General features: G+C 39.5%; 1 protein-coding gene across 1 annotated transcript in view; it reads left to right on the forward strand.

The window, feature by feature from the left end:
* Positions 1-26,395, forward strand: part of CSNK2A1 (casein kinase 2 alpha 1) — a 52,217-nt gene that overhangs the window by 19,202 nt on the left and 6,620 nt on the right. The window contains 9 exon segments of the mRNA XM_027620723.2: positions 8,239-8,448; positions 10,436-10,547; positions 14,905-15,006; positions 15,521-15,571; positions 16,884-16,943; positions 18,415-18,498; positions 22,981-23,091; positions 24,053-24,154; positions 25,732-25,832. Of these exon segments, the coding sequence (XP_027476524.1) occupies positions 8,348-8,448; positions 10,436-10,547; positions 14,905-15,006; positions 15,521-15,571; positions 16,884-16,943; positions 18,415-18,498; positions 22,981-23,091; positions 24,053-24,154; positions 25,732-25,832 (824 nt within the window). The 5' untranslated portion in view covers positions 8,239-8,347.

A 26,395-nucleotide genomic window follows, 5' to 3' on the forward strand; every position in this document is an offset into this window, starting at 1 on the left:
TAAGGATCTCTTTATTCCCCATTTTGTTCCACTGATCTATGTTTTATCCCTTTGCCAGTACCACACTGTTTTAATAACTGTGGCTTTGTAATAAATAACTTAAAATTAGTGTGATTCCTCCAGCTTTATTTTTCTTTTTCAAAACTGTTTTGATTATTCTAGTTCATTTGGATCTTTTTTTAAATCTAGTCTGACAGACTTTATCTTTACCTAGATAATTTATTTCATTGATATTGAATATGGTTAGCCATTACGTTGTTTTGTTTTGTTTTTTTAAAGAGTTTGTTTATTTATTTGACACAGCAAGAGCAGGAACACAAGCAGGGGGAGTAGGAGAGGGAGAAGCAGGCTTCCTGCTGAGCAGGGAGCCCCATGTGGGGCTCGATCCCAGGAGCCCGGGATCATGACCTGACTGAGCCACCCATGTGCCCCTAGCCATTATATTCTTATGTTCTGGGGTTTTTTTCTTTTTTCTTTTTTTCTTACCTTTTTTGGGGTTCTTTTTATCATTCCATTTTCCCCCTCTTTCTAGTTTTGAAATACATGGTATTTTTGCTTTATAAGTAGATACCATCATAGATGATATAAGTTGGAGCCACAATTTTACCAAAGTCTTAATATTAATGGTCAATGTTTGCTTAAACTTTTCCATACATTTTTCTTATTTTGCTCTTTTTTTCCTCTTTCAACACAAACCTTCCAAATGGGATTATTGTTCTTTATCATCTTTATTTAGAGATATTTGCTAGATGTAGAATTATAATTTGGCAAATTTTTTTCCTTAGCACACTGCAGGTATTAAGCTGTCTTCAAGCTTCATTGTTGCTTTTGGAAAATCAGCTGTTCTGAGTTGCTTCTTTGAATGTAGTCTGACTTTTCTTTGCTTTGATTTTTCTGCTGTTTTATTATTGTATGTTGTGGATTTCTTTTTATTTATCTTCTTTGGAATTTGTTGGGCTTCTGGAATGTGGTTGTGTTTGATTGCTTCTGGGAAATTTTCAGCTGTTATACCTCTTTCAAATACTGCCTTTGCCCTGTCCCATTTTCTCCTTTTCTTGTAGTCCTGGTCAAAAGTATATCAAACCATTTCACAATTTCTTTTTAAAAGTTCTATTTTGTTCTTTTTACTTTTTGAAATCTAGAGTATCCTGTACCTACATATGTTCTAAAGCTTCTCTCTCATTTCTATAAGCACAGTCAGCATGGTTGTTTGGAGTTTTGAGTTTGATAAGATCAGAAGTCTCTGTAGGACTTTTCTGTTCTTTTCCTGCCAGTTCTCAGTCTTGTAGTCTTTTCCTGCAGTACCTAGTTGTCTTTGATTACAGGTTGCGTATTATATTTGAAAAATTATTTGTAGGAATCATTTGAGGCCCATAATAACAAGGTACTTTTTTTCCACAGAGAGCTTACTCATGTTAGTTATCTGGACATTACAGGTCCAGGGACCACATTAAAACAAGCTTCATATCTGATACTCCCTCCATAGGGATGTAATTCTTTCCTGGCTCTTCCACTTCCTATTCACTCTCACCCTAAGGTTGTAACCGTCTGAAGTCAGCTTATTATGAAGGTCTCCTTTTAGGCTTCTCCCCTTGTGAGGGCCCTGTGCTTTGATTTCCATCAGGACAAAATTCTAAATTTCAGGGATCAACAAATACCCTTTGGGCTTCCTTCTTTGCTTCCTTCCTTCTTTGGGTTCTCATTTTCTCTTCGCTGTAGGCTATAATTGTTTATCTGTTTTAAGACAGAAAATGAGAATGTGTATATGTGTGTGAGAGTGAGTGAGTGTATTTGTGTTTAATCTGTTCTGTAGCTGTTCTCGGTGGGAAGATTGACCCAAATAAGATTGACCCTAGCCCACCATTACTGAAAAGAGGAAAATTACCTGCTAAAATCTTGGTTTCTTACTTTGAAAACTGAGAAGCTCCAGTACACTTTCATGGATCTACACCCCCTAGCTCTTTGTCCTTTCTAGGCATTTTGCTTTGTGACCTCTGTAGTAGAACTTGTCTGTATGAGTGGAGAAAGGAAGAGAAGGAGATCTAAATTGCAATGGTTATGAGTTAATAATTTTTTTTAAGGCACACATTAGTAACAGTCGAGTAGAGTGTACTAGTATTATCCAAATCCGATATAAAAGGGTTTTGCTGATCTGATGTACTTCTTAAAGAGGATGACGAGTTGTGCCAGCCTTTGGTAATTTTAGGGTATAATGTTACAGGTCTTTAAAATTCTTAACTGGTTTAAAGCCTTGTGCTTTACAATTTCTTGTTTTACTGTTTTTCATCTGAATAGTTCCTATGGATCCTTCAAAATTAAGCTTTGGTGTTATTTTTTTCCTGGCAGCTTTCCCCAAACATTGGGGTACTCCATTAATATTTATTGAATGAATGATGGTGGGTGGGTGACTTAAATACCCTTCAGTGCCTGCAGAGCACCCTGACTTAATTCTTTCAAGCACTGATCACTTGAGATTGTGATGGACTGTTTTCTTTGTCAAGGGCAGAGATGGTTTCTCTTTATTCTCCAGGGCCTAGAGAAAGAATCTCTTCCTGGCAATCGGCACACATTTCCTGGTACATAATAATTGTTTAGTAAATGCTTACTGAGTGAACATTCTGCTTTTGATTTGAAAGGAAGAAAGAATGAGGGATTAAGGGCAACTATGGACACATTGAACAAGTAATTCAGATAGTATTAATTACTGTTTTTTTGTGTTCATTTGGCCTTCTAGGCAGTGCCACTTTGAAAGGGGGAAAGGTGGGGCACCTGCCTGGCTCAGTCTGTGGAGCGTGTGAGTCTCGGTCTCGGGGCTGTGGCTTCAAGCCCCACATTGGGTGTAGAGTTTTAAAAGAGAAAGAAAGGGGAAAAGGCAAGTTTCTATGATTTGTCTTGCTTTCACAAGGTGCAAGTATCGATACGTTCTCTCTGAGTTTGTTCGAGAAATCCTGTTTCTCTTGCCAGTTTATGCTGCCTGATTGCTAGGAAGAAGAATTCATTCTCTGCAGCAGTGCTGAGAAGGTGTTGTTTTCCTTATACAACTGCTTTTCCTCTGAACAAGCAGTCTTAAATCATGCAGTCCATGCAATGTAAGCAAATTCCTCATTCTTTAGAAATCTTTGCCCTCTCTGGATGATTATGAGATGCTGTTCATTCACTGTGGTTGATCGAGGGATGGGAGAGTTTTGTGGGGTTTTTTTTTTTTAAGATAGAGACCCTAATAAACATTAGGGTTAAAAGAACTAATATAACTGTATTAATGTTTGAAATTGGACTTAACTTTTTAAATTTAAAGTTTGAGAATAATCTTTTCTGGTTCCACTAGGGAATTCATCTGTAAAAATACATTGGCACAAATGATTAATCGGACATGCAGTTTTCTGGTATTGGACCATTTACTAAGCCTATAATTTTCTTTTGAGTTGCTAGATTGAAAAACAGAAATACGGAGTAGAAGAGATTAGAGGGGGAGATTTGTTGAGGAGGGCAAGAGGAGTTTTTATTGAAATTAATTAGTTCTGTATTCCATTTATGTTGATAAATATGATTTTGGCAGTATACATTTTAACCTTATGGTTAGATGGAGTTTTCATTCCCTTGCACTTTATTAAAGAATAGGTCAAACAGACCTGTATAACTGGCTTTAGTTGTAGGTGTGGTCTGACTTTAGTAGGGAAAATTTTATTGACAAAATTTTTGATTAATTGGCTTCTGTTAGGCTGAGCATTGAAGAAACAAAATATAGCCATGTCTTCAGAGTCAGTCTGAAGGCTTTTTAGGTAGAGGTAGTCATATGAAATCATTAACCTCCTTTTATGCAATTACATGAGAGCAGTAAGGATGAAGTTAGGTCACTTAAAGTGGGAATTATTGGGAAAGTTAATACTTTTTCTCTAAGTCAGATTTTCTTAAGGTATCCTTGTATTATAAACACTGGATAGGAAAATTGACCTTCAGGATATCTAGGACTCAGACACTTTACCTAATTTCTAAATAAGCTGTTTATAAAAATTGCTAAAATAAGGTTTCTCCAGTATTCTCTTAGTTTTAACTCTTGTGGGGAGAAAAAGACAAATCTTAACTGTGGCCCTGTTATTTAACAGAGGAGGCTATAATGCTGGGGGAGAATGTGTGTGCAAAGGGGACAGCTACTCCAGAACCCTTGAGTTGGTCTTCTGGTTCTCCTAGCTGCGTACCACATGGCCAGAATAGGGGCCCTTACCTTTTGGAGGCAAACTTCATTTTCTTTTCATTTTTTGAAAATAAACAAACCTTGATTTGATCAACAAATAATATTTAGTGAACACTCTGCAAGATGCAGAGCCTTGAACTGGGTACTGTAAAGGCAAAAGATAAATCAGACATGCATCGTGACCTCAGAGAGCTAAGAAATAAGGAAATTAAGATTTGAAGACTGCTGTATATGAGATACAAAGTGATAAGTTCAATAGCAGTGAAAACACTTGAACCTTGTAGGCCAGCCACCTTGGCTTTGAATCCCAAATCTCTCCTGGATATTCATGGCCAAGCTACTGAACTTATTTAGGGTTTTTCTTATTTGTAGATGAAGGAAAGAAATGTCTACCTCATAGAACTGGAAGGTTAGACATTTAAAGCTGAGAGGCTCTTTTAGCTCCAGACTTGCAATATCTAATTGCTTATTCAGTATCCATTTTAATGTCTCATCCATTTTAACCTAAGTCCAAAACCTGACCTATGAGCTCTCTTCCAGAAGTTTTCTATCCCCATGAGTGGTATCAAAAGCCCTTCTAGGGGCACCCTGGGTGTCTCAGTTGGTTAAGTGTCCAACTCTTGATTTTGGTTCAAGTCATGATCTCAGGGTCATGGGATCGAGCCCTGAATGGGGCAGTCTGCTTCTCTCCTCCCTCTACCCGCCCACCCCCGCTTTCATGTTCGCGCGCTCTCGCATGCATGCGCTCTCTAAAATAAAATAAATCTTTTTTTTAATCTCTCTAGTCAGAAATCTGAAAGTCATCTCCCACTTCTTACCCCATTATCCAGTCCACCTGGAGCTATTGATTTTATACCATAAATTTTGTTCCTCAAATTTGTGCACTTATCTCCATTGCTACCACCGTAGGTCAGGCTTTCATCATCGCTCTTGCATATGCTACTGTTAACAGCCTTCTTCCTCCCTAAATCTATTCTTCTGCTTGTCCCACACCCAGCCAGAGTGAACTTTCCTGCTTAAAACTCCTCAATGAGTTTCCATTATCCTTAACTGCAGATAAAACCTTAAAGGCATATTTGTCTCACGTTTGTTCTGCCTTTTATTCCCAAGACCTAGCATAGTATTTTTTCATAGTAGATGCTCATATATTTAAGGGATGGACAAAGGAAGTAATGTATGAGAGAACCAGCCAATAATTGAGAAATATAGACCATCCCTTTCTTTCATGTTAGGCTGTATATGAATATACATACACATTTACAGAGGTTGCAAGTGAAATTCTATTTCTGAATAAAATAATGTTTATGATGATTTCCCTTTCTTGTCTTTTTGCATCCCCCTCTTCATCCCCAGCCTATCACTCTCCCCCATCCCTCTTTGCCCCATTTTATTTATCTGAGATTACTGAAGTACAGTTAAAGAACTCTCCCATTTCTTCTCCCTATGTACTGAAGGCCAACCATTTGACATTCATGTGAACAACTCTCTTACTATAAACAGATTGTTTGATATGCATGTTAGTAAAGTGAAGCACCTCTTCAGGTGCTGCAAAACTGCTAGTAGTCCTCCCAGTGGGGAATCAAGTCCACCAGTTCATAAATTAGGTCCCAGCTGATGAGGCACAAAGCTGCAAGGGTCAGTCAAACAAGTACTTGAGAATCTCAGGAGTTTCATTAGTGAATAGTCTTGCTCTGCTCTTCACAGAGAATGCCAAGGCCTTAAGAAAGCAGAGGAACGCTGGGTGATAGCTTGATAGATACACAAACTAGTAAATAGGAGTTGAGGAATGTTTTCCATTGACTCAGGTGGTTTCCAGGAAAAAATTAAGTCTCAGTTTATGATGTCATATCCACCCATGATTTGGCCCTCCAAGGCTGGGTGTTACTTCTCCTTTAATTTTTTTGTATTTGTTTAAAGAAAATATGGTTAAATTGGTAAATTTTATGTTTTACCACAGTTTTTAAGAATAACACGTTTCAGCAAAAATGAGAGTGGTACAAAGAACATCTGTATCCCCTTTACTCAGATTTACCTATTATGATTTTTTTTTAAGATTTTATTCATTCATTTGAGACAGAGCAGGAACTGGGGGGAGGGACAGAGGAGAGGGAGAAGCAGAGTCCCCACTGAGCCGGGATCCCAATGGGGCTCAGTCTCAGGATCCCTGAAATCATGACCTGAGCAGAGGGCAGATGCTTAACCGACTGAGCCACCCAGGCGCCCCTACTATTTTAATATTTTATATTTTACCCCATTTGCTTGTGAGTGTACTCTTGTGTACACCTAATCTACCATCTAAATGTTCTGTCATTTGATCTGATAGTATTTGTGTGTGGGTGTGCGTGGTGTTTTGTGTTTTGGTTTTTAAAGGCAATAGAAGGTTTTTTTGTTTTGTTGTTTTTTAAAGATTTTATTTGTGAGAGCGTGTGCGTGCTCATGCACGAGCTGGTGGGGGCAGCAGAGGGAGAGGGAGAAGCACGCTCCCCGCTGAGCAGGGATTCCCGACACGGGGCTCGATCCCAGGATGGTGGGACCGTGACCTGAGCCGAAGGCAGCCGCTCGACCCCCTGGACCCCCCCAGGCGCCCCCTAAAGGAGGTAGAAGTTGATTGAATACACTGCAAAGTAGCAGCAGGCAGGACAGCAGAGGAGAGGCTGTCTGCCGCAGAGGAGAGGCTGTCTGCTGCAGAGCAGTGGGTGTGGTAGTGCTGCTGCTTATATCCTTTTTTTTTTTTAATATTTTATTTATTTATTTGAGAGAATGAGATAGAGCATGAGAGGGGGGAGGGTCAGAGGGAGAAGCAGACTCCCCGCTCAGCAGGGAACCTGATGCGGGACTCGATCCCGGGACTCCAGGATCATGACCTGAGCTGAAGGCAGTCGCTTAACCAACTGAGCCACCCAGGCGCCCTGCTGCTTATATCCTTTACCCCGCTCCAGTACAGGGTACAGCCTACGAATAGGACAGTGTATATAGTCGTGTGTCTTCTGTCCTGCTTTCCTTTTTTGTTTTCTAATATTGACATTTTTGAGTACAGTGTATCCCTCCTCCCCTTTTTTTTATAGAGGCTTCCTCGTTTTCTGTTTGTCCAGTGTTTCCTTGTAATTAAGTTGAGGTTACACAATCTAGGCCAGAAAACTGCATAGGTGATGTGTTCTCAGGTTATGAAATCTGGAGACTCAATACATTTTTAATTAAATGCAGAGTAAAGGGAATCAACAAATGCTATAGGAATCGTTGAAAGGAGATAAATAGATTGGAATGGTCAGGAAGACATCACAGTTTACCAATTAGGTAGACTTAGTTTACCGATTTGGTAGAAAGCATGTTTCTAAAATTCATCACTTTTCCTTCTATGTCAAATTTTGCATTGGGTCAGGCAATATGTATTACTGTCTTCTACCAGTTTTTATTAAGCTTACTCCTGTATTAAATCAAGAGGAAATTATTTGTTTTTAAATTTAATGAAATTGTCTTTCAAATGGTAATTAAGGATCTGCTGATTATTATGCAAGGTTCCCCAAATGATTTGGATCAATATAAAAAGACAGTGAACTTTGATGTGTGAGAACAAGTCTTTATTCCCTTCCTGGTTTCATCAACCATTAGAGACAGCCTGACGGTTTGCCGCTATTCTAGAACCTTTTAACACTTCTACTTGAGCTGTAGAAAGCTGTTCTTGCCAATAATTTGTGTAGATTGCGTAAATGGTAGTAATGTTGATGGGTCTATCCTTGATGCCATTTTTCCCTTCCAGGCTATCTTATAAAGAACATCCAGACTTTAGATGGGGAGGTAACAAGCTACTTTGCAGAGTACAATTAGGGCCAATTTAATTTTAAGTAAGTTTCTTGGGTTTATTATTATTATTATTTTCTTTCCAAGTTATAGGAAACACTGTGGTTAACACATTGGGACCTAGTCATTGGTTAACAGGTAGAAGAGCCAGAGGTATATTTGAGGCCATTATTGTAAGATGGTTTTTTCTTCTTCTCATATGCTTTTAAAAAATAATTCCTTGGCCTTTATGCACTTTGTGTTCGCAGTTTAAAGAAAAGAGGTCTGAAACAAGGTCTTACCCCCAGCTGCTTCTGAACACAGTGACCACCAGATCTCCAAACATCAAGTCCACCTTCGTTCGCCAACCTGTCTGACATGTCGGGACCCGTGCCAAGCAGGGCCAGAGTTTACACAGATGTTAATACACACAGACCCCGAGAGTACTGGGATTATGAGTCACACGTGGTGGAGTGGGGGTAATTGTTTCCTTTTACTTCACTGTCCTCACTCAAAGGGCTGACTCTTGTGGATTTGTTGAGTAATTTGTATCAGGAATCCTTCCTGACTGTGCATTTATAAACTTCAAGATTGAAACCTGATTTGTGTTTACTTCTGCAGTGGAGAAGCAAGGTATTGCTTTGGCAAATTAAGAGTTTTGATGGGTTTACCATGTAAAAATTATTTCCGTCTCTTATTCTTTCCTTGGACTTATATATTCTGGATAAAAGGCTGATAACAAAGAGTTACCTGTCAGCTCATCTCAGCTAAGGGCTTCACAGTTAGGTGAGAATTAATACTTGAGAGACTTTAAAAACACCAAACTCTTCCATAAAATATTTTTGAGGTCAGAGAATGTTGTCCCATGATGATACTGAAGGATGAAACAGATCTCACAAAGACGTCCTCTTTATGATAGAAGCAAAATTAAACCCTTATCAGCATTTGCCCTTATCACGAGGCTAGCCATGTGTAACATGGAATTCAGCCCAAATTCCATTTTGAACAGTTGCAGTCTACCTGAACAGCTGTGTTTGCCCCTCATTCTCTGTGCAGTCTCTTTTGGATGTTTGCATCTGTTGTCCCAGCATGTATGTAGTTAATTGATCAGGTCATACTTACTGTGATAAAAGCCTTTTGACATGAAATACAAAGAAAGCATTTGAAAACACATAAAGCTACAGCTCCCATATGCTATATTTTCTGTCTGTTCACATGTACATAACCTGTAAGTGGTTAAAGGTAGTCTCCCAAAATTGGCATAAGGATGTATTGTCAGCTTGATGGGACCAGGATTTTTAACAGTAAGTGCATTGCCTCTGCAGAGAGGCAGTTTGCTTCAAAGATACCATCAAGAACCAGTGGTATCAATAAATGTCATAATTGATATTCTAACAATTCCCCTCATATCACAGGCTTTGGACTCTAGGAATACCTGTGTTTTGCTAAGGAAATTTCAACCACTCTCTTCAAATTGAGTGCTTTGCACTTAGTTGTGCTTAAATAACACTCAACAACCCTTTTGAGTTTTTGGCATGGTGCTATTTGCTTGCTTGCATTTGTTTTCTGTGCCCACCCCACAGGAGAATTCAACCACAACTAAGAGCTTCCTTCCCCTTGACCTGCCTTAATACATTGTCCATTGTCCTTAGCACCTTTTGCCTTATCTGTTCATTCACTTTCTTTTTAGCTGCTTGAGGAAAATGGATGGCTAATTTGTTATTTGGATTTTCAGTGTCTCCAGCAGGAGTAAATAGAATTTAGACCTTATGAAAAGGACCATGTTTGTCATTCTTTAAAGCAACGTCATCTACGTTGTAATCAGAGGCAGGGAGAAAATGTTGACATTTCCCTTATTTTTTACCTCTGATGATGCTAGTAGTCCTGGAATATGGATAAAAGTGAGGAAGGGACACCTTATTATGGTTCATGATCTGTGGTGTGATTTGCAAACTCCACTACATGGACTGTTCTCAGGGCTTGCCTTGGAGGGCAAGTGGGAGGTTAAGCCTATATGTTGAAAGCCACTTATCTGCAAAAAGGCCCATTAAAAATCAGCTGCTTCCAAAGTGCGCCCGAATTGAAATATTCTTACAATACATATTGACTTTCTGCTGGGCCAGGCATGAGAGGACAGGAATATATAAAAATTATTCTCTAAGGGAAAGCTGTTTGTTGTTGGACACAAGCACAACAAACCCTAATATAAGCTAGGTATGTGTGCTATGCCAGTAGAAATATAAACAATTTGGTATTTGAAAGAATAAATGAAAGGCTTAAGTTTTTGTAATTCTAGAACTTGGAACACACATTTTTAATCAATGGCCCAATTTTTAAAGTACAGAGATTATTTGAAGTACCTTTCATTTCTTTTACTACTCCTGGTAGTAGAGTTTTTAAAGTTAATTAGTGCCCTATAGTTTGAACTTTTAAAATCATTGTGACTTTGAGTCTTTCTGTTTACAGTAATCAAGATGACTACCAGCTGGTTCGAAAATTAGGCCGGGGTAAATACAGTGAAGTGTTTGAAGCTATCAACATCACAAATAATGAAAAAGTTGTTGTTAAAATTCTCAAGGTGAGTATAAGAAGAGAGTATAATTTCAGAGATATTTGGAATTCAGATTTTTTTTAAGTAATAGTACTTAAAAATTTTTTAAAAATACCTTTTTAAAAGTAGCATTTGAAAGGGTTTTTGGAGTGCTTTAACACCTTTATTGTATCCTGTGAAATTGTTAGAAGAGGTTCTCTTTATTTGACAGATCAGGAAACTGAAGCAAGATAAGTGATTTGACTCAAGTCATACAGCTAGATTGTGATAGAGGAAGGGAGTAAAGGTTCAATCTTCTCTCTTCTAGGTCTTGCCTAATACTGATTTCCTAGATTTTTAGTTACAGTCCATCCTTTTGTTTTCAAGAAGTTGTTACTTCTTCTCTGTAAGGATAAGGAGTCAGAAATGAAAGCCTTTAAATGGCAGGCAGATGCCGTCAATGCAGCTAGTCTGATGTAAGTGCCCATATTGGGGGATGTGAGTGATGGGTATTGCGGTGTGTGCTCCGGCTAATTGCTTTGCAGTAGTGAAGTCTAGTGTTACTTGATACTCTTTGCAAAAAGAAAGTAGAAATTTATATTTATATATAAATTACTCTGATTGTTAAATGTTGGCTCAAGAGTTTTTAAAAATGCTCTACAGGCCAGGTTTGGCCAAAAGGCTACCAATATGCAACTTGTAAGTTAGTTATAACTGTACTGTGCAATATCAGATGCTAGGAACTTAGCATATAGTTCCTTGCCATGGGAACTTTTATGTATTTGACACTGAGAAGTAGAGGTTCCCAGACTTCCTCAATTGATAGCCACCCATATTGTTTCAGTAACTTTTTTTTTTTTAAAGATTTTATTTATTCATGAGAGACAGAGAGACAGAGGGAGAAGCAGGCTCCCAAGGAGCAGGGAGCCCAATGTGGGACCCGATTCCAGGACTCTGGGATCATGACCTGAGCGGAAGGCAGGCGCTTAACCATCTGAGCCACCCAGGCGCCTTGTTTAAGTAACTTTTAAGTAGCTAAGTCCAAATAACAAAGTGTTTATTTTAGCTTGGGTGCCATTTAAAATGTTACATACATAGATTGAAAGAAAGATATAATTTTATTCTTATATAACCATAATTAATTAGTATTGGGATATGTACATACACCTGTCAATCACTACACAGTTTCTCAAATGTTGGAATAAGTTGGACACCAAAGCTTCATTTCCTTTTCAACATTGATTTTTGTACAGTGTTTGCTTTTTATCACAGCAGCGGCTAAAAACCCAGCTTCACAAAAATACATCATCAAAAGGAATGTAGTGCAATCTACTGTTGAAACTATGAACTATCTCAAGTTGGTAGTATACTCTATCTGGCAGATACTGGGTATTGATCGATTTTTCCCTCAAAAATTAAAAATTTCACAGAGCCCCCATGAATTTGCTATGGTGCCATGGCACACCTGTATGGGAAACAGAAAGTTTAAGTATTTCTATCTGTCTTATCACACGTAGAAAGAGAAGTAGGCTGGATATCACAACATGTGGATTCTAATCCAAACTCTAAAAGTAATTAACCTTGGTAGTCCTTTTAACTATCTTAAGATGTTTGCTCATTTGTGCAAATGAGATAATCTTGCTTTCCCTGTCTTTCTCAGAGTTGATATGAGGATCAAATAAAAAATTATATATAGAAATAACACTTTGGAGGCTGAACTTCTGTGTAACTGTAGGATGATACTTACATGGAAAGGGATATGATGAAGTGATAGGTTATCTAGAGTCATAAAAGGCACAAACAGTAGGTTTCACAGTTGAGAAGAAGGTGGTGGTCAGGAAAAGGTCCCAGGAGCTGTTTTCAGTCCCTGAAGGGAAGGAGGATGTGAATAGGTGTGGGTGGGAGTGGAGAAGAGGGGAGTGTGATTTAGAATGCACAAGATAAGAAAAGAGGAAGAAACAAGTGAGAACTGTTTCATGTGGAAGATGTCAAGTGACCATACAGGGGAGGTGAACTTGGAAAGGGAGATTAAATTGGTGGTCACCTAGAAACTATCTCTGCATTTCCTTCCAGTCTTAAAAGTTACGTGATTTTTATTTCTTCTAGGTTGTTGGGAGTAATTGTATTTTGAGTGGGGGCTGGGAGTTGAAAAGACTTTTTTCAGCTCAGTCTTTTCCTAACTGTACTGTATATTTTACTGTAATTATATAGATGGTTATAAGTATAGGTGAAGTTCATTCATGAACTGTATTTAAAGTTCTTAATCTCTCCCACCTATTTATTAAAACAGAATAGTTGTGTTGATCACATTAAATTAGGGTTTAAGTCACCTGTCTGGTCTATCACAAACCAGCTTTGTAAATTTATAGATTTTAAGGAGGAAAGTTTCATAAACCAGTAGCTTTTCACCAAAAAACTGGCAGTTGGGAAATAGTGATTTAGTAGAAAACAGGCTAGATTTATGGGTTAGTCCGTGGAAGGTAGAAAGATCTCCCAGATACTCTAGCAGATGTTAAAGATCTGATAGTTGAAGCAAAAAGAGAAAACTTCCAATTAGCCTGCTTCCCAGTCAGAGTGTATTGAGTTCTGATAGCAAGGCTAAGAGCTGTGGATTGAATCAAATGTGGACTGTGGGAGTCTCTATTAGTAACAGTTTCTATTTATTGTCTAATTTGAATTGGCCCCTGTTCTGACTGTGGTGTTTACAACAGTTCTTCAAGGCAAGTGTAAATTCAGAAACATTTAAGTGCTTTTCCCAAAGCTGCATAGCTACAAAGCCAGATTTTGAGGATGGTCTGTATCCAAGACTTGCTTGCTTGTGTCTGTACCACGTGCTTAGGACTTAAGGCGAGGTTACAAGAGTTTACAATTCGGTTTGGTAGTTCCTAGACCTGGAGTATCAACCTAGGAAGTATCTAAGAATTGCTCTCTAGCTCCAATCTCAAGATTCTGATTCAGCAGTTCTAGGTGGGACCTAGGAAACTGTCTATTTAAAAATCCAAGTGACTGTTGATCATGAAGTTTAGTAACCACTAATGTTGATGAAGAGATGATAACATGCTTAAAACAATTTCTAAGAATCATACGCAGTGTATCAGTAGTCTGAGGTGACTGACACCCTAGGAAAGACCTACATACATGGGCCACATGGGGCTACTGAGCATTTGAAATGTGGCTAGTGCAAATTGACATGCTGAGGATAAAATATACTCAATTTCAAAGGCTTAGTACAAAATTGCTTATTAGTAATTTTTTATATTTACATGTTGAAATGGTAAGATTTGGGATACGTTTTTGTTAAATATATTGAAATTTGTCTGTTTCTTTTCACTTTTTTTAATGTGGTTACTAGAACATTTAAAATACACATGTGGCTTGCATTGTATCTCTTATAGACTAGCAGTACCCTAGCTACTTAGAAGGAAGGCTTTGTGGAGGAAGTGCAGTTGGACCAAAGCCCTCCTCAGAAAAATGAAAAGGATGTCTGTATGCGAATAGATGTAAAAATGATGGATGAGGACAAAGGCACATGGAAAATATACTCAAGGGGCTCTGCAGAGTGGTCTTTTTAAAATGGAGGGAGGGGGGTTCATTTATAGGAATATTGGCAATAAAGCTAGACAGATATTATGGGTTATATCCCAGCCATATTCAGATATATGTACTCCTGTTGATCATTTTTAACCATAATGAAAGGCTTAGGGAACTTATGTAATTTGCTGTTGGCACACAGCCAGCATGTAATGACAGTGTGATTCACCTTACACAGTCTGACTCCACAGCCAGCATTTAACCCACAAAGTTATGCTGCACAAAGATGGTTTGGCCATCCTTGCTGTTGGTCCTGACTTCTTTTAAGATTTTATTTATTTATTATATTTTGGAGGGGGAGAGAGAGAATCCCAGCAGACTCTACGGTTTGCACGGAGCCCAACGTGGGGCTCAGTCTCACAACTCAGATCATGACCTGAGTCAAAACCAAGAGTCAGAGGTTCAACCAGCTGAGCCACCCAGGTGCCCCTAGGGTGTTTATAGACTTAGAGGAAGGAATGGGAAGAGCCCATTCTTCATCCTGATTGACAAAGAGATTTTTATAAGCTAGATCTTAGTGTTACCATTTACATTCCTAGTTTGTATAGTTTTAAAAAGTTAACATGCTAAGATTGACAACTGGAATTAAATGCTAGTTCTGCAGAGGTCTGGTCTTTGGGATGAAGATTTTCCTTTCAATTCTACATGTGCTAAGTACCACAGAATAGCTGGCACAGGGCTAGGAGAAGGGGATTCAGAGATGAGACTGACACATGTCCTTCCTTCAAAGAGTTCATAAGTAAGCCATTTATATATTACATTACGTATTGAAATACTCTGAAATAATTTCACTAATATACTTTTATCCTTTTAGCCAGTAAAGAAGAAGAAAATCAAGCGTGAAATAAAGATTTTGGAGAATTTACGAGGCGGTCCCAATATCATCACACTGGCAGACATTGTAAAAGACCCTGTGGTGAGTATAGTAGGCGCTGGCAAGGCCCACCAGGGCTGAGCTGGTGTTTGACCCAGAGCACAACTGCCCTCTTTATTTTCCCCCCTCAACCGTTAAGTCCTGCTTTAAAAGTGCTTGATCAGTTATACCATTTAACTAGCTTGGGTCTTTCTTTCAAAGAGACCTCCACCCACAGACTATTTCTTATTCTTCTAGGCTAAGAGACTGATAGCACTGGAAACTGAAATGTGTTAATCCATTTTGCAAACTCAGGTCCGATGCCGATGGGCGATGGGCGCATTGTCGGGCTGCCTACAGCCTGGTGAGACTTCAGCTCCATGTCTTCTGTTTGAAATCCATCCCAAAAATGACCTAAGTGTGGTGATGATCAGAGTGGGGAGGGCTTGTAGCAGTAGAGGGTTTCCTACTACTGAGGCAAGGACTACCAAATTCACCACGTAGTATCCGCAAACATTGTGCCCACTAAAGCTGCCAGGGTTGTTGCTAATGTGTGTTTTCTTTTTCTTTCCCCTAGTCACGAACCCCTGCCTTGGTTTTTGAACACGTAAACAACACAGACTTCAAGGTATAATACATAACCATTTCAAGGTGTTGGGTTTTTAGACCACATAGAAAGCCTTTTAGTGATGTTACTGTTAGAAGAGTTTCCTTCTGACTTGCTTAAAAAGAGCTTTTCATCCTTACAGTGCTAAATTTTAAGGTAGAGAAACTCCTGTACAAGCAGTGTCCACTTCCCACATCTTGATATTTTGCTCTTTCGTTTGTTTTTATGCTCTTTTTAATTACCAATACATTTACTTCTCACCACCTTTACCATTCATTTGACAGTTTCTACAGACATCAAACCTAATAAAAGGCCACAGCACATGTTCAGTCAGGATCTGGCTGTAGGGCATTTCACTTTAAAACAACTATTCAAGAAGGAAGGTATTTTGTATGTACAAACAAGGACTGCTTATACCTTGGGATTCCTCAGAAACTCTGGGCTATAGATCTTAAAAGGGGGTGGGTAGAGAAGGGTGGTGTAAATTCTGGTATAATACAAACCTCTACAATAGATCTCTGACATCCATCCCATCCAGTGGCCTACTTATTTCAAATAGTTCTTAACACCAAACAGGTATACAGCACAGGAATATGGACACTCTCTTGGGTTACAAGCTGTAAAGGTATTTAACTTGGCCTCTGCACCAGTCCAGTATTAAGAATGTTACATATCAATAAATGGGTGAATCCTTTACTGAGAGAAGGAAAAAGAACTATTTTAGAATCAGAACAATAACTTCAAGGAAAACTGTCAGAGGATATCACTAACCATTTAATGATATGTAGATGTAAAAAAAATCTGCAACTTTTTGGAACCAGGAAAGGATACATGACAGTTGTTTGGAGTTTACTTTCAAATTGGGACAGGAATAGTTCTGTTAAATTGACTGATTTGTCAGCAAGCCATCTTGCATACGCACTGCTGATCCACAGTGCCTATAACTATGTAAGCCAAAAATGGGTTAGTTCCCTACTAAGGAGTTTGTATATTTGCCAAAATGCCTTGTATGAGAAGGTCTGGAGATAAGTGAAAAGCAGACTGTAGCAAGTGTATAACATCAATGCATGTTGCATATATAAATTGAAATCCAGAAGTGGATTATAGCTTGAGCAATACAAGTCTAAGTAAGTCTTCATTTCTACATATAAAGACCCAGAGTATCTCCTTTAAAAAGCAAATTTTCTGTTGGAGAAGTAGAGACCAGTGAACAGACAGATCTTGGAACAGTGGCAAATGAGCCAAGCCTTGGTTTGAATTACTACAAAGATGAGAAATTGCCTTCCTATCAGCATTATTTTCATGGCTCAAATGTTGCATTTGTCTTTAACAGCAATTGTACCAGACGTTAACAGACTATGATATTCGATTTTACATGTATGAGATTCTGAAGGTAAGGGAACCTGGAATACTAAATATCTTTAGTTTGATCTTCCTTCTTTTAAACAGTCCAGTTAACTGTGGAAAAGCCAGTGAGTTACCTTTGAAAAGTATGTTGAAAGAAGGGGGCCTCCTCATAAAAGGTTTTAGTAAGTTAATAGCATCAGAGCCCGTGTGGTAATGTAAACATTATGGAATAGGGTCCAATAGGAATGTAATTTAGAATGCTTTGGAAACGGCATTTAGAAGTGAGCTGGGACCCCTTTAAAAAATATTTGTTCTCTCTGTCATCCTCCTTTGAAAGTTACAATTAAATTGTCAAAACTTACAAAAATAACTTCTGATATGCTAGTTTCTGGTATACTTAAAATTCAACAAGTGAAACAGTAAACTAACTCAGCCCTCAAAGGGTCATTGTCCTAAGGATTATGTAAATCTCTTCTAAAGAGATTGCTGACTGAGAGTGGACTTTGATTTCTAAAGTGGGATCACCAATTATCTTGCTCCTAATAAGCATTAAGATCAGCTTTATAGATGAGAAAATTGCTACGAGGTGGCTAAAGTTTCTTACCAAATGACGGTTGCTATAAAGCCTGCATTTGAACCTTAGTAGTGCCCTAAAGAGACCATGCCAGCAGAGATATTTGATCTTTCCATTGGCTCATGCAGTATTGTGGCAAGTAGGACCTCACAAAGTTAAGGATACACTTGTCTAACCCTGGGAACCATAAGAAACCAAGTTGCCCTTCAGGAAGGACAGGAACTTGGCCAGTGACATCAACTGGCTTGAAGGCTGGGATTAGCAAACCCCAAAGGTTATGCTGCTCAGTTCACCCTAGTTTCAGATTGGACATGGTTTTCAAATCAGATTTGATGTCGTAAATAAGGTACAGGGGACAAACAGTAAAATTTTTGTCTTTGTGGGCCATAGGGTCTTTCTCACACTACTCATATCTGCTGTGGTAACAGAGAAGCAGCCAGAGACGATATGTAAACAAATAAGTATGGCTGTGTTAACAATAAAACATTATTCACAAAAACAGGCAGCAGGCCATATTTTGCCCATGGGCTGTGGTTTGCCAGCCTCTGTTGTGGACTCTTAGTTGCTAGAGAATTACTGTTCTTCAAATGAGAGGTTTATAGGACAGACCAGTTTTCTTCTGAGGGGCCTATGTTTGTGAAAATAATCCAGCCTTTGGGTAAAGGGGGAGAGATTGGAAGTAATGCAGTTGGTATACACCTTGGATGTTTTTGAACAGAAAGGAAGTTGAAACAACAGTGTAGGAACAGAACTTGAAGTTCAGAGGCTGTGAGTTTGCTTGACTATGGGATCTTGAACAGGTGTCTGAAGAATAGGGTGGGAATGATTGTCCTAACCTTGACTCCCAGGGGTGAGGCTAGAAGGAAAACTGTGGAGGAAAAAGATGACTTTAAGAAAATCACTTTTCAGCAAGCTCTTTCTTTCTTACCTGTTCCTCCTACAGGCCCTGGATTATTGTCACAGCATGGGAATTATGCACAGAGATGTGAAGCCCCATAATGTCATGATTGATCATGAGCACAGAAAGGTAAAGTGATAGACTGCCAAGTGTTATTTATTTGTGTGATAGAGTTATCAGCCCATCTTCAACATCTATCACAGTCGCTGTTACCTGTTAAGCACTTGATAAATGTTTGGTAAGTTAATGAACTCATTAATGAATCAGAATGTTGAAGTCAATATTCATATTCCTAAGAATACTATCAAGAAGGAAACATTGGGGGCCCCTGGGTGACTCAGTTGGTAGAGCATGCAGCTGTTGATCTCGGGGTTATGAGTTCAAACCCCACGTTGGGCCTAGAGCTTACTTTGGGAAAAAAAGGGGGGAAGGAAACCGATTAGTGGGCAAAACATTAGCTTTGGGCAAGAGAGCTGGCTTCTGGTTTCATTTATTAAATAACTAGTCTCTTGAGGAAACTCCTTTCTCATTTGCTTCCTTTTTCTTAACTTGTAAAATGTAAATAGGCTTGTGTGCCACTAGGTTATTGTGAGAATTAACTATACACAGTTGTAATACAGATAAAATATTCAGAAAATGCTGCTGCTTAGTTGCAGGTGTCATGAGGTCCCTGAACTCTACAGATGCTTTTAATAGAGCTGCACTGACCACATGGCTTTATAGTCAGTTTTTTAAGGTGACCAAGCCCACCTTTTGTAGGCAGAGATGGCTATCCATTGTAGACTTTGGAGACATAGTTGATTTATTCATCAGCTAATAATTCTTTTAGATTCACACTGTGTAATAGGTATTGTTCTAGAGGCTGGAGATGTAGTAGGTGTGAGACAAATAGACAAAAAAAATTCTTGTCCATAGGAAACTTGCATTTGTGGGAGGCTGGTGGGATAGAAAGTTAAAAGTGTTGTGGAAGAGGGGCGCCTGGGTGGCTCAGTTGGTTAAGCATCTGCCTTCATCCCAGGTCATGATGCCAGAGTCCTGAGATCAAACCCATTTCGGGCTCCGTGCTCAGTGGGGAGTCCCCTCTCCCTCTGCCCCTCTCCAACTCCTGCACATGTGCGTGCTTTTTTGCACACTCTCAAATAAATAAAATCTTTTTTTTTAAAAAGTGATGTGGAAGAGAAATAAATCATGAATAGGGAACGGTGGAGGGTACTGTGGTTTTAAACAAGGTTGTAAAGGGAAGGTTTCATTGGGAAGGTGACGTTTTAACAACACTTGGAAGGAGCCAGCCATGTAATCACAAAAACAAATGTGTCCCAGATGGAAGAAATTGCAGGTGCAAAGGCCCTGAGGCAAGAATGTGCCTGGCATGTTGGAACAGATAGAGCTGGAAAGCATGAACAGGTGGGAGAGGAACAAAATTAGATCAAAGAGGTAAAGAGAACCAGATCATGTAAAACCTTAAAGATCATTGTTCAGGCCTTTTCTCTGAAGATGCAGAGCTTTTTTGCAGGGTTTGAACAGAAAATTGACATATTCTCACATTTTAAAAAAATTCATTACATATCTGTTAGAACAATTAAAATAAAAAGTGGCCATACCACATACTGGCAAGGATGCAGAGAAACTTGATCTCATGCATTGCTGGTGGGAACATCGAGTGGCACAGCCATTTTGAAAAATGCCAGATTGGGGCACCTGGGTGGCTCAGTCGGTTAGGTGTCTGCTTTCGGCCCCGGTCATGATCTCAGGGTCCTCGGATCAAGCCCCACATTGGGAGCCCTGCTCAGCGGGGAGTCTGCTTCTCCTCCTCTACCCTTCCCCCCACTTGCAAGCGCGCTCTTTCTCTCTCATAAATCTTTAAAGAGAAAAAAGAATGAACTAGTGATAATGCACAGCTTGTTGGATTTCATGCTGAGGGGAAAAAAAGCAGTCAAAAGTTACACTGAGGGGTGCCTGGGTGGCTCACTTGGTTAAGCGACTGCCTTCGGCTCAGGTCATGATCCTGGAGTCCCGGGATCGAGTCCCGCATCGGGCTCCCTGCTCGGCAGGGAGTCTGCTTCTCCCTCTGACCCTCTTCCCTCTCGTGCTCTCTATCTCTCATTCTCTCTCTCTCAAATAAATAAATAAAATCTTTAAAAAAAATTTAAAAAAAAAGTTACACTGAGTCCATTTTCAAAATGACAAAATTGGAGGTTGACAACAGAGGGGTTGCCCCAGGGGTTAGGAAGTGAAGGGGAAGGGATAGCACAAGGGACATCTGTGGTGATGAAACAGTTGTGTATCTTCTGGAAGTTCTGTGAGTCTACGCATTGATAAAGTTGCACAGAACTGCATGCCTTCATGCATGTAAAACTGGAAAATAAGGTCTGTCTGAATTGTGCCAGTATCGATTACCTGGTTTTAATGTACTGTAGTTATGCAACATGTTACCATTAGGGGAAATTGGGTGAAGGATATACAGAACATCTCCAACTTTGTGTGAATTTATGATCGTTTTTAAATGAAAAGCTTTTGCTCTGTAGAGAACAGCGGTAGAGGACAGGGGTGAATGCAAGGAGACCAGTTAGGAAAAAAGGCTATTGCAGTAAGTCAGACAGGAGGTGGTGATGGCAGAGTGTGGTAGAGCCAATTGACAAATTTGCAGTACAGTGTATGGGAAACAAGAATCCAGGGTGAAAATGTTTTACCTGAATGACAGCATGAATAGAATTACCTTTAACTGGGAAGGGAGAGGCTGAGTGAAGCAGGTTTGCAGGGAATAATCAAAGGTTTGGTTTTGGAGAGCCTCGGTGGCTCAGTCGGTTAAGCAACTGACTTCAGCTCAGGTCATGATCTCGGGGTCCTGAGGTTAAGCCCCTAGTCGGCTCCCAGCTCTATGGGGAGTATGCGTCTCCCTCTCCCTCTGCGCCTCCCTCTGCCTGTTCTCTCTCTCTCTCTCTCTCTCTCTCAAATAAATAAAAATTTAAAAAAATTAGTTTTGATGTGTCTGTTAGGTGATTGTAAGAGTCAGGGGGCAGGAGGCATGGGCCAGAGAGTATAAGTGGAAAAGGCTGTGAGGTGCTGTGAAGCCACAGACCAGAAATGGTCATCTGGAGTACTTGTTGATAATAAGAAAAGAAAGTCAAAGGGAGCTCTGAAGCACTAATGTTAAGGGGGTAAAAAGAAAAAGCGTAACAAAGGTTATGCTTTCTTTTGTACCTTTTGTTACATTTCCCTTCATTACTGAAACAGGGAAAACACTGTATGTACCTAGTTAACAGTGAACTTAGAGTTGGTGCCAGAGTGTCAGGCGCTGCTCAGGCCCTACGGCTCATACTTGAGATCATTGTTGTGCTTTGCACAGTGGGCAGATAAGGTTGCCTCTTGGGCTTGCCTACTTCTTTTTTGATTTTGTGGATACATTTTGATAGGAGTTGTTTGTGTGGCTTTTCCCTTCATTCACTCAGCAAATTCTTCTTAGGATTTTATTTATTCATTCATTCATTCATTTATGAGAGAGAGCTGGGGGAGGAGCTGAAGGAGAGGGACGAGCAGACTCCGTTCTGAGCATGGAGCCTGATGCAGGGCTCAATCCTACAACCCTGAGACTATGATCCAAGCCAAAATCAAGAGTTGGATGCCCAGCAGGCTGAGCTACCCAGGCACCCCACAAATATTTTTCTTCTGCATACTGGGCATTTTGTTGAATTGTAAAAATTGCATAAGTGAATTACACAGTCTTTTCCCTCAAGGAGCTTACAGTGCATAATAGAAAAAAAAAGGTGGAAAACAAATATACAATAAAGAGTTGTAGATTCTAGTAAATATATTTGAGGTTCAGGGGGCTAAAGGAAAGGATTAGTTCTACTTGGTTAATTTAGAAAAGACTTCATTGAAGGGCTAACCTGAATATCTCAAAAGATGGGGATGTGTTCAGTTAGGGGTCTAGCTTAGACAATGGAAGACATTCTAGTCAGAGGAACAGTTTGAGAAAGTATGCAGAATTACAAAATGGGATTTTTTTTTTTTTTAAGATTATTTATTTGAGAGAGCGAGAATACATGAGACGGGGGAGGATTAGAGGGAGAAGCAGGCTCCTCCCTGAGCAGGGAGCCCGATGCGGGACTCGATCCCGGGACTCCAGGATCATGACCTGAGCCGATGGCAGTCGCTTAACCAACTGAGCCACCTGGGCGCCCCTGGGATGGTGTTTTTTAGGAACTATAAGTCTTGCTGGAGCACAGGAACTAGATCATGGAGAACCCTGTATGCCAAGCCAAGAAGTTTGATTTTTTTTTTTTTTTAAGATTTTATTTGAGAGAGATCATGAGCATAAGTGGGGGGAGACAGAGGGAGAAGCAGGCTCCCCACTGAGCAGGGAGACCAATGTGGGGCTCAATCCCAGGACCCTGGGGTCATGACCTGAGCTGAAGGCAGACGCTTAACCCACTGAGCCACCCAGGCGCCCCAAGAAGTTCGATTTTCATCCTAAATGTACTAGGTAGTCACTGGAAATGTTTAAGATAGTGACATGGCTGGTATTTTTAAGAGTACTCTGATGACAGTGTGAGGGGTAGCTTGAAAGATAAAATTACTCATGATTTATTCTTTCTTTTTTTTTTCTTTCAGCTACGACTAATAGACTGGGGTTTGGCTGAGTTTTACCATCCTGGCCAAGAATATAATGTCAGAGTTGCTTCCCGATACTTCAAAGGTCCTGAGCTACTTGTAGACTATCAGGTGAGAAAAGAAGGGCAGATAAAATTTCAGTCCTGTGTTTTTCACTTAATTTTCACTGTGAAAAATGTCGTTTCGTGCCTTTGAGTAGGCTATTTATGCACATACATGGCTGTCCCTTTCATGAGTGTAAAATATGAATCACTTCAGTTCATCCATCATAATTTATGTTATTTTTATTGCCATAATGTCAGGAGAGTAAGACTAGATCTGCATTTGATCTAACTGAAGAAAAGATACACCAAAGATACTTTTTCTAATCAGAAATTCCAGAGCTAGTTTGAGAATTGTGAGCTAGGTTTAACCAACATTAAGGTAAACTCAAAAATGTTCTCTTATGATTTTCCTAAATTGTATTCTAAAGAGACCTTCTGCTTACCAAAAAAAGGAAAAAAACCCTCTTTCTCCTCACAAAAACAAAGTCCTTGGGACTACCTTTCATGACTGGTCCTCCCAAGTGTTATTATGAGATACCTTACAAAGCTCAGACTCTGTCCTAGAAATTGCTTTTCTGGAATCCTGAGACTATAAGCCTGAATTCAAAAAACATTCTGTGCATAAAAATATTCCATACAACATTATTTATAATGGTGATGAAAAACAAAACACAGTCTTATAGGATAAAGATTAAATTTTGGAACATTTATGCATTATTAATGCTACGTATTAAAAATTTTACATGGGCTCTAATAATTGGGGACCTTAGGTAAGTGGAAAAGCAATTCCAAATAGTATACAGATTGTTTTGAAACAGGGTGGGGGCATAGAAAAAAAGACTGAAAATACATGAGGGTGTTACTGGTTTTTGGATTTTGAGTCAGTGGAGTAGTGTGTGTGTGTGTGTGTGTGTGTGTGTGGTGTATATATATATATATATTTTTAAGCATAAAGAGCAATTTTTATTTTGAAAAGATACTTCACTCTTATTTTATATATGATAACTGACTTTTTTACTTTAATGCAGATGTACGATTATAGTTTGGATATGTGGAGCTTGGGTTGTATGCTGGCAAGTATGATCTTCCGGAAGGAGCCATTTTTCCACGGACATGATAATTATGATCAGGTGATAATGTTGTTCCCATTAGGGAACCTACTGGGCTAACTTAGTGATGGCCAGATCTGCCTACCCATTACAAACTACTATGGATCTTGTTAAAATACAGATGACCAGCCCCCACTTGAGACCCCTTGATTCAGAATCTCTTAGGGTGGGCCCCTAGAATAATTTCCAGTTTATCACTTCTTCAGCCAAGCTGACACTGATTTTCAGATTGGTATTTTGGGAGCTACCAGTTTAGCCTTTTGAAATCAGAGTTTTTCCTCCTATTCTTCTTAATGTGCGGTGCTTGCTTTATTGTGAATACACATGTAAATTGTTTTATAAAACATATATACAAATAAGAGTAGTTTAAGAAATGGAACATTACCTTAGAATCTCCTAGTGGTGAGCTTTCATTATTTTCCCCAACATGTTGGGAATGTTTCTTCCAATATACTGGTTTATATGTGGTGTTTCTATGATCCTTTTGTCTTTTTTTATTGGTTAAGTTGATGTTTGTCAGTAGAAATATAGATGGTGTTTTTTTATACTAGCTCCACTTCCCCTTGAAGATCAAGGGGCCATTTCATTCAAGAGAACCTGGAATGATTCTAGGACCTTGTGGAAGGTACTGTTGCCTTGTTCGAGCACAATGCCCATTTTTAATGAGTCAAAGAATACCACCTGAATCAGTAACTCTATCGTCAGGACCATGCAGGATTGAGGAACACAGGGAAAAAAGAAAAGAATAGTCCCTTCTCTCAAATGGTTCATAGTCTATCCAGTAAGGGAGAGAACATGTAAGGAAATAAGTTGCAGTCATAAATGTCAGAGTAGAGGTGTAGACAGGTACAAAAGGCAGTTAGTGGGAGTAAGTGGTCTGAATGTACAAGAGCATATTCCCAAAAGAAGTGACATCTTCGGTTGGGTTGTGAGGTGGGGGAAATAAAGCTTGACCAGGAAGACATTTCAAGGGGGAAGGAACAAAGTTATAAGACCATTTGCTTTTTTCCTGCACCTTCATATTGGGTAATAATTAGGGAATTTTATATGGAAATCCCTTCTTGCCATGCACAATTTTTTTTTTTAAGATTTTATTTATTTATTTGACAGAGAGTGAGCGAGAGAGGGAACACAAGCAGGGAGTGTGTGAGAAGGAGAAGCAGGCTTCCTGCTAACCAGGGAGCCCGATGTGGGGCTTGATCCCAGGACACTGGGATCATGACCTGAGCTGAAGGCCCCCACTTAACGACTGAGCCACCCAGGCTCCCCACAAAAATTTTTTTTTAAGATTTTATTTATTTGAGAGAGAGAGAGAGATCACAAGCAGTGGGGAGGGGTAGAGGAAGAATTAGACTCCCCGCCGAGCAGGGATCCTGATGGGGGACTCAATCCCAGGACTCTGGGACCATGACCTGAGCCAAAGGCAGATGCTTAACCAACTGAGCCACTCAGGCACCCAGAAATTTTAAATAAGTTGGGACGAGTTCACATTCATACCTTTAACCATGGCTACCCTTTTCTGTTAATTCACTTATGGCTGGTTGACTTAATTATGTAATGTGTTTGTGGTGTGTGTTTTTGTCTCTTTTCGATCCTAGTTGGTGAGGATAGCCAAGGTTCTGGGGACAGAAGATTTATATGACTATATTGACAAATACAACATTGAATTAGATCCACGTTTCAATGATATCTTGGGCAGGTAAGTCATAAAATCTGTGCTTCTGTGCCTTAAGCACTTGGCTGTAAACAGATACTTCGGATCCTCAAAATAGATTACATTCTCTTTGCCAACACTGCAAGTGTGTCATTGGTCTGGTGATGCAGGGTGTTGCATGGGTAGGCCTGTGGTAAAAGCATTGAACTGAATGGCCCATTTCCCAGATTCACTTACCAGGAGTCTGAGTGTAGAGAGTATGGTTGGCAGATTCTGTCAGGGAACAAATTGTAGGTTTCAGGAGAAGGGTTACAATTGAGTCAAAAATCAAAATCTATTGATTTAGCTTGTTTCTCCAAATGACAAAACCCTAAGAGTAATAGAAAAGGGAAATGCATTCTTCAAGACTGATTTGCAGACAGTCGACTCTGACAATAGGAACTAGACAAAATACAAATTCATTAACCACTTAACTGGAGGAGGTGGACTTGCCTGATGAAAAGGCTTTTGCTGACCAAGTGGTAGAGATGTCAGGAATTTGTGTGGGGGTGGGAAAGAGGCCTGATTAACCCAGCACCTGACCTCTTTGCTACACAGGAGCACTTAAT

This window comes from Zalophus californianus, chromosome 8, assembly GCF_009762305.2.
Source record: "Zalophus californianus isolate mZalCal1 chromosome 8, mZalCal1.pri.v2, whole genome shotgun sequence".
NCBI lineage: Eukaryota > Metazoa > Chordata > Mammalia > Carnivora > Otariidae > Zalophus > Zalophus californianus.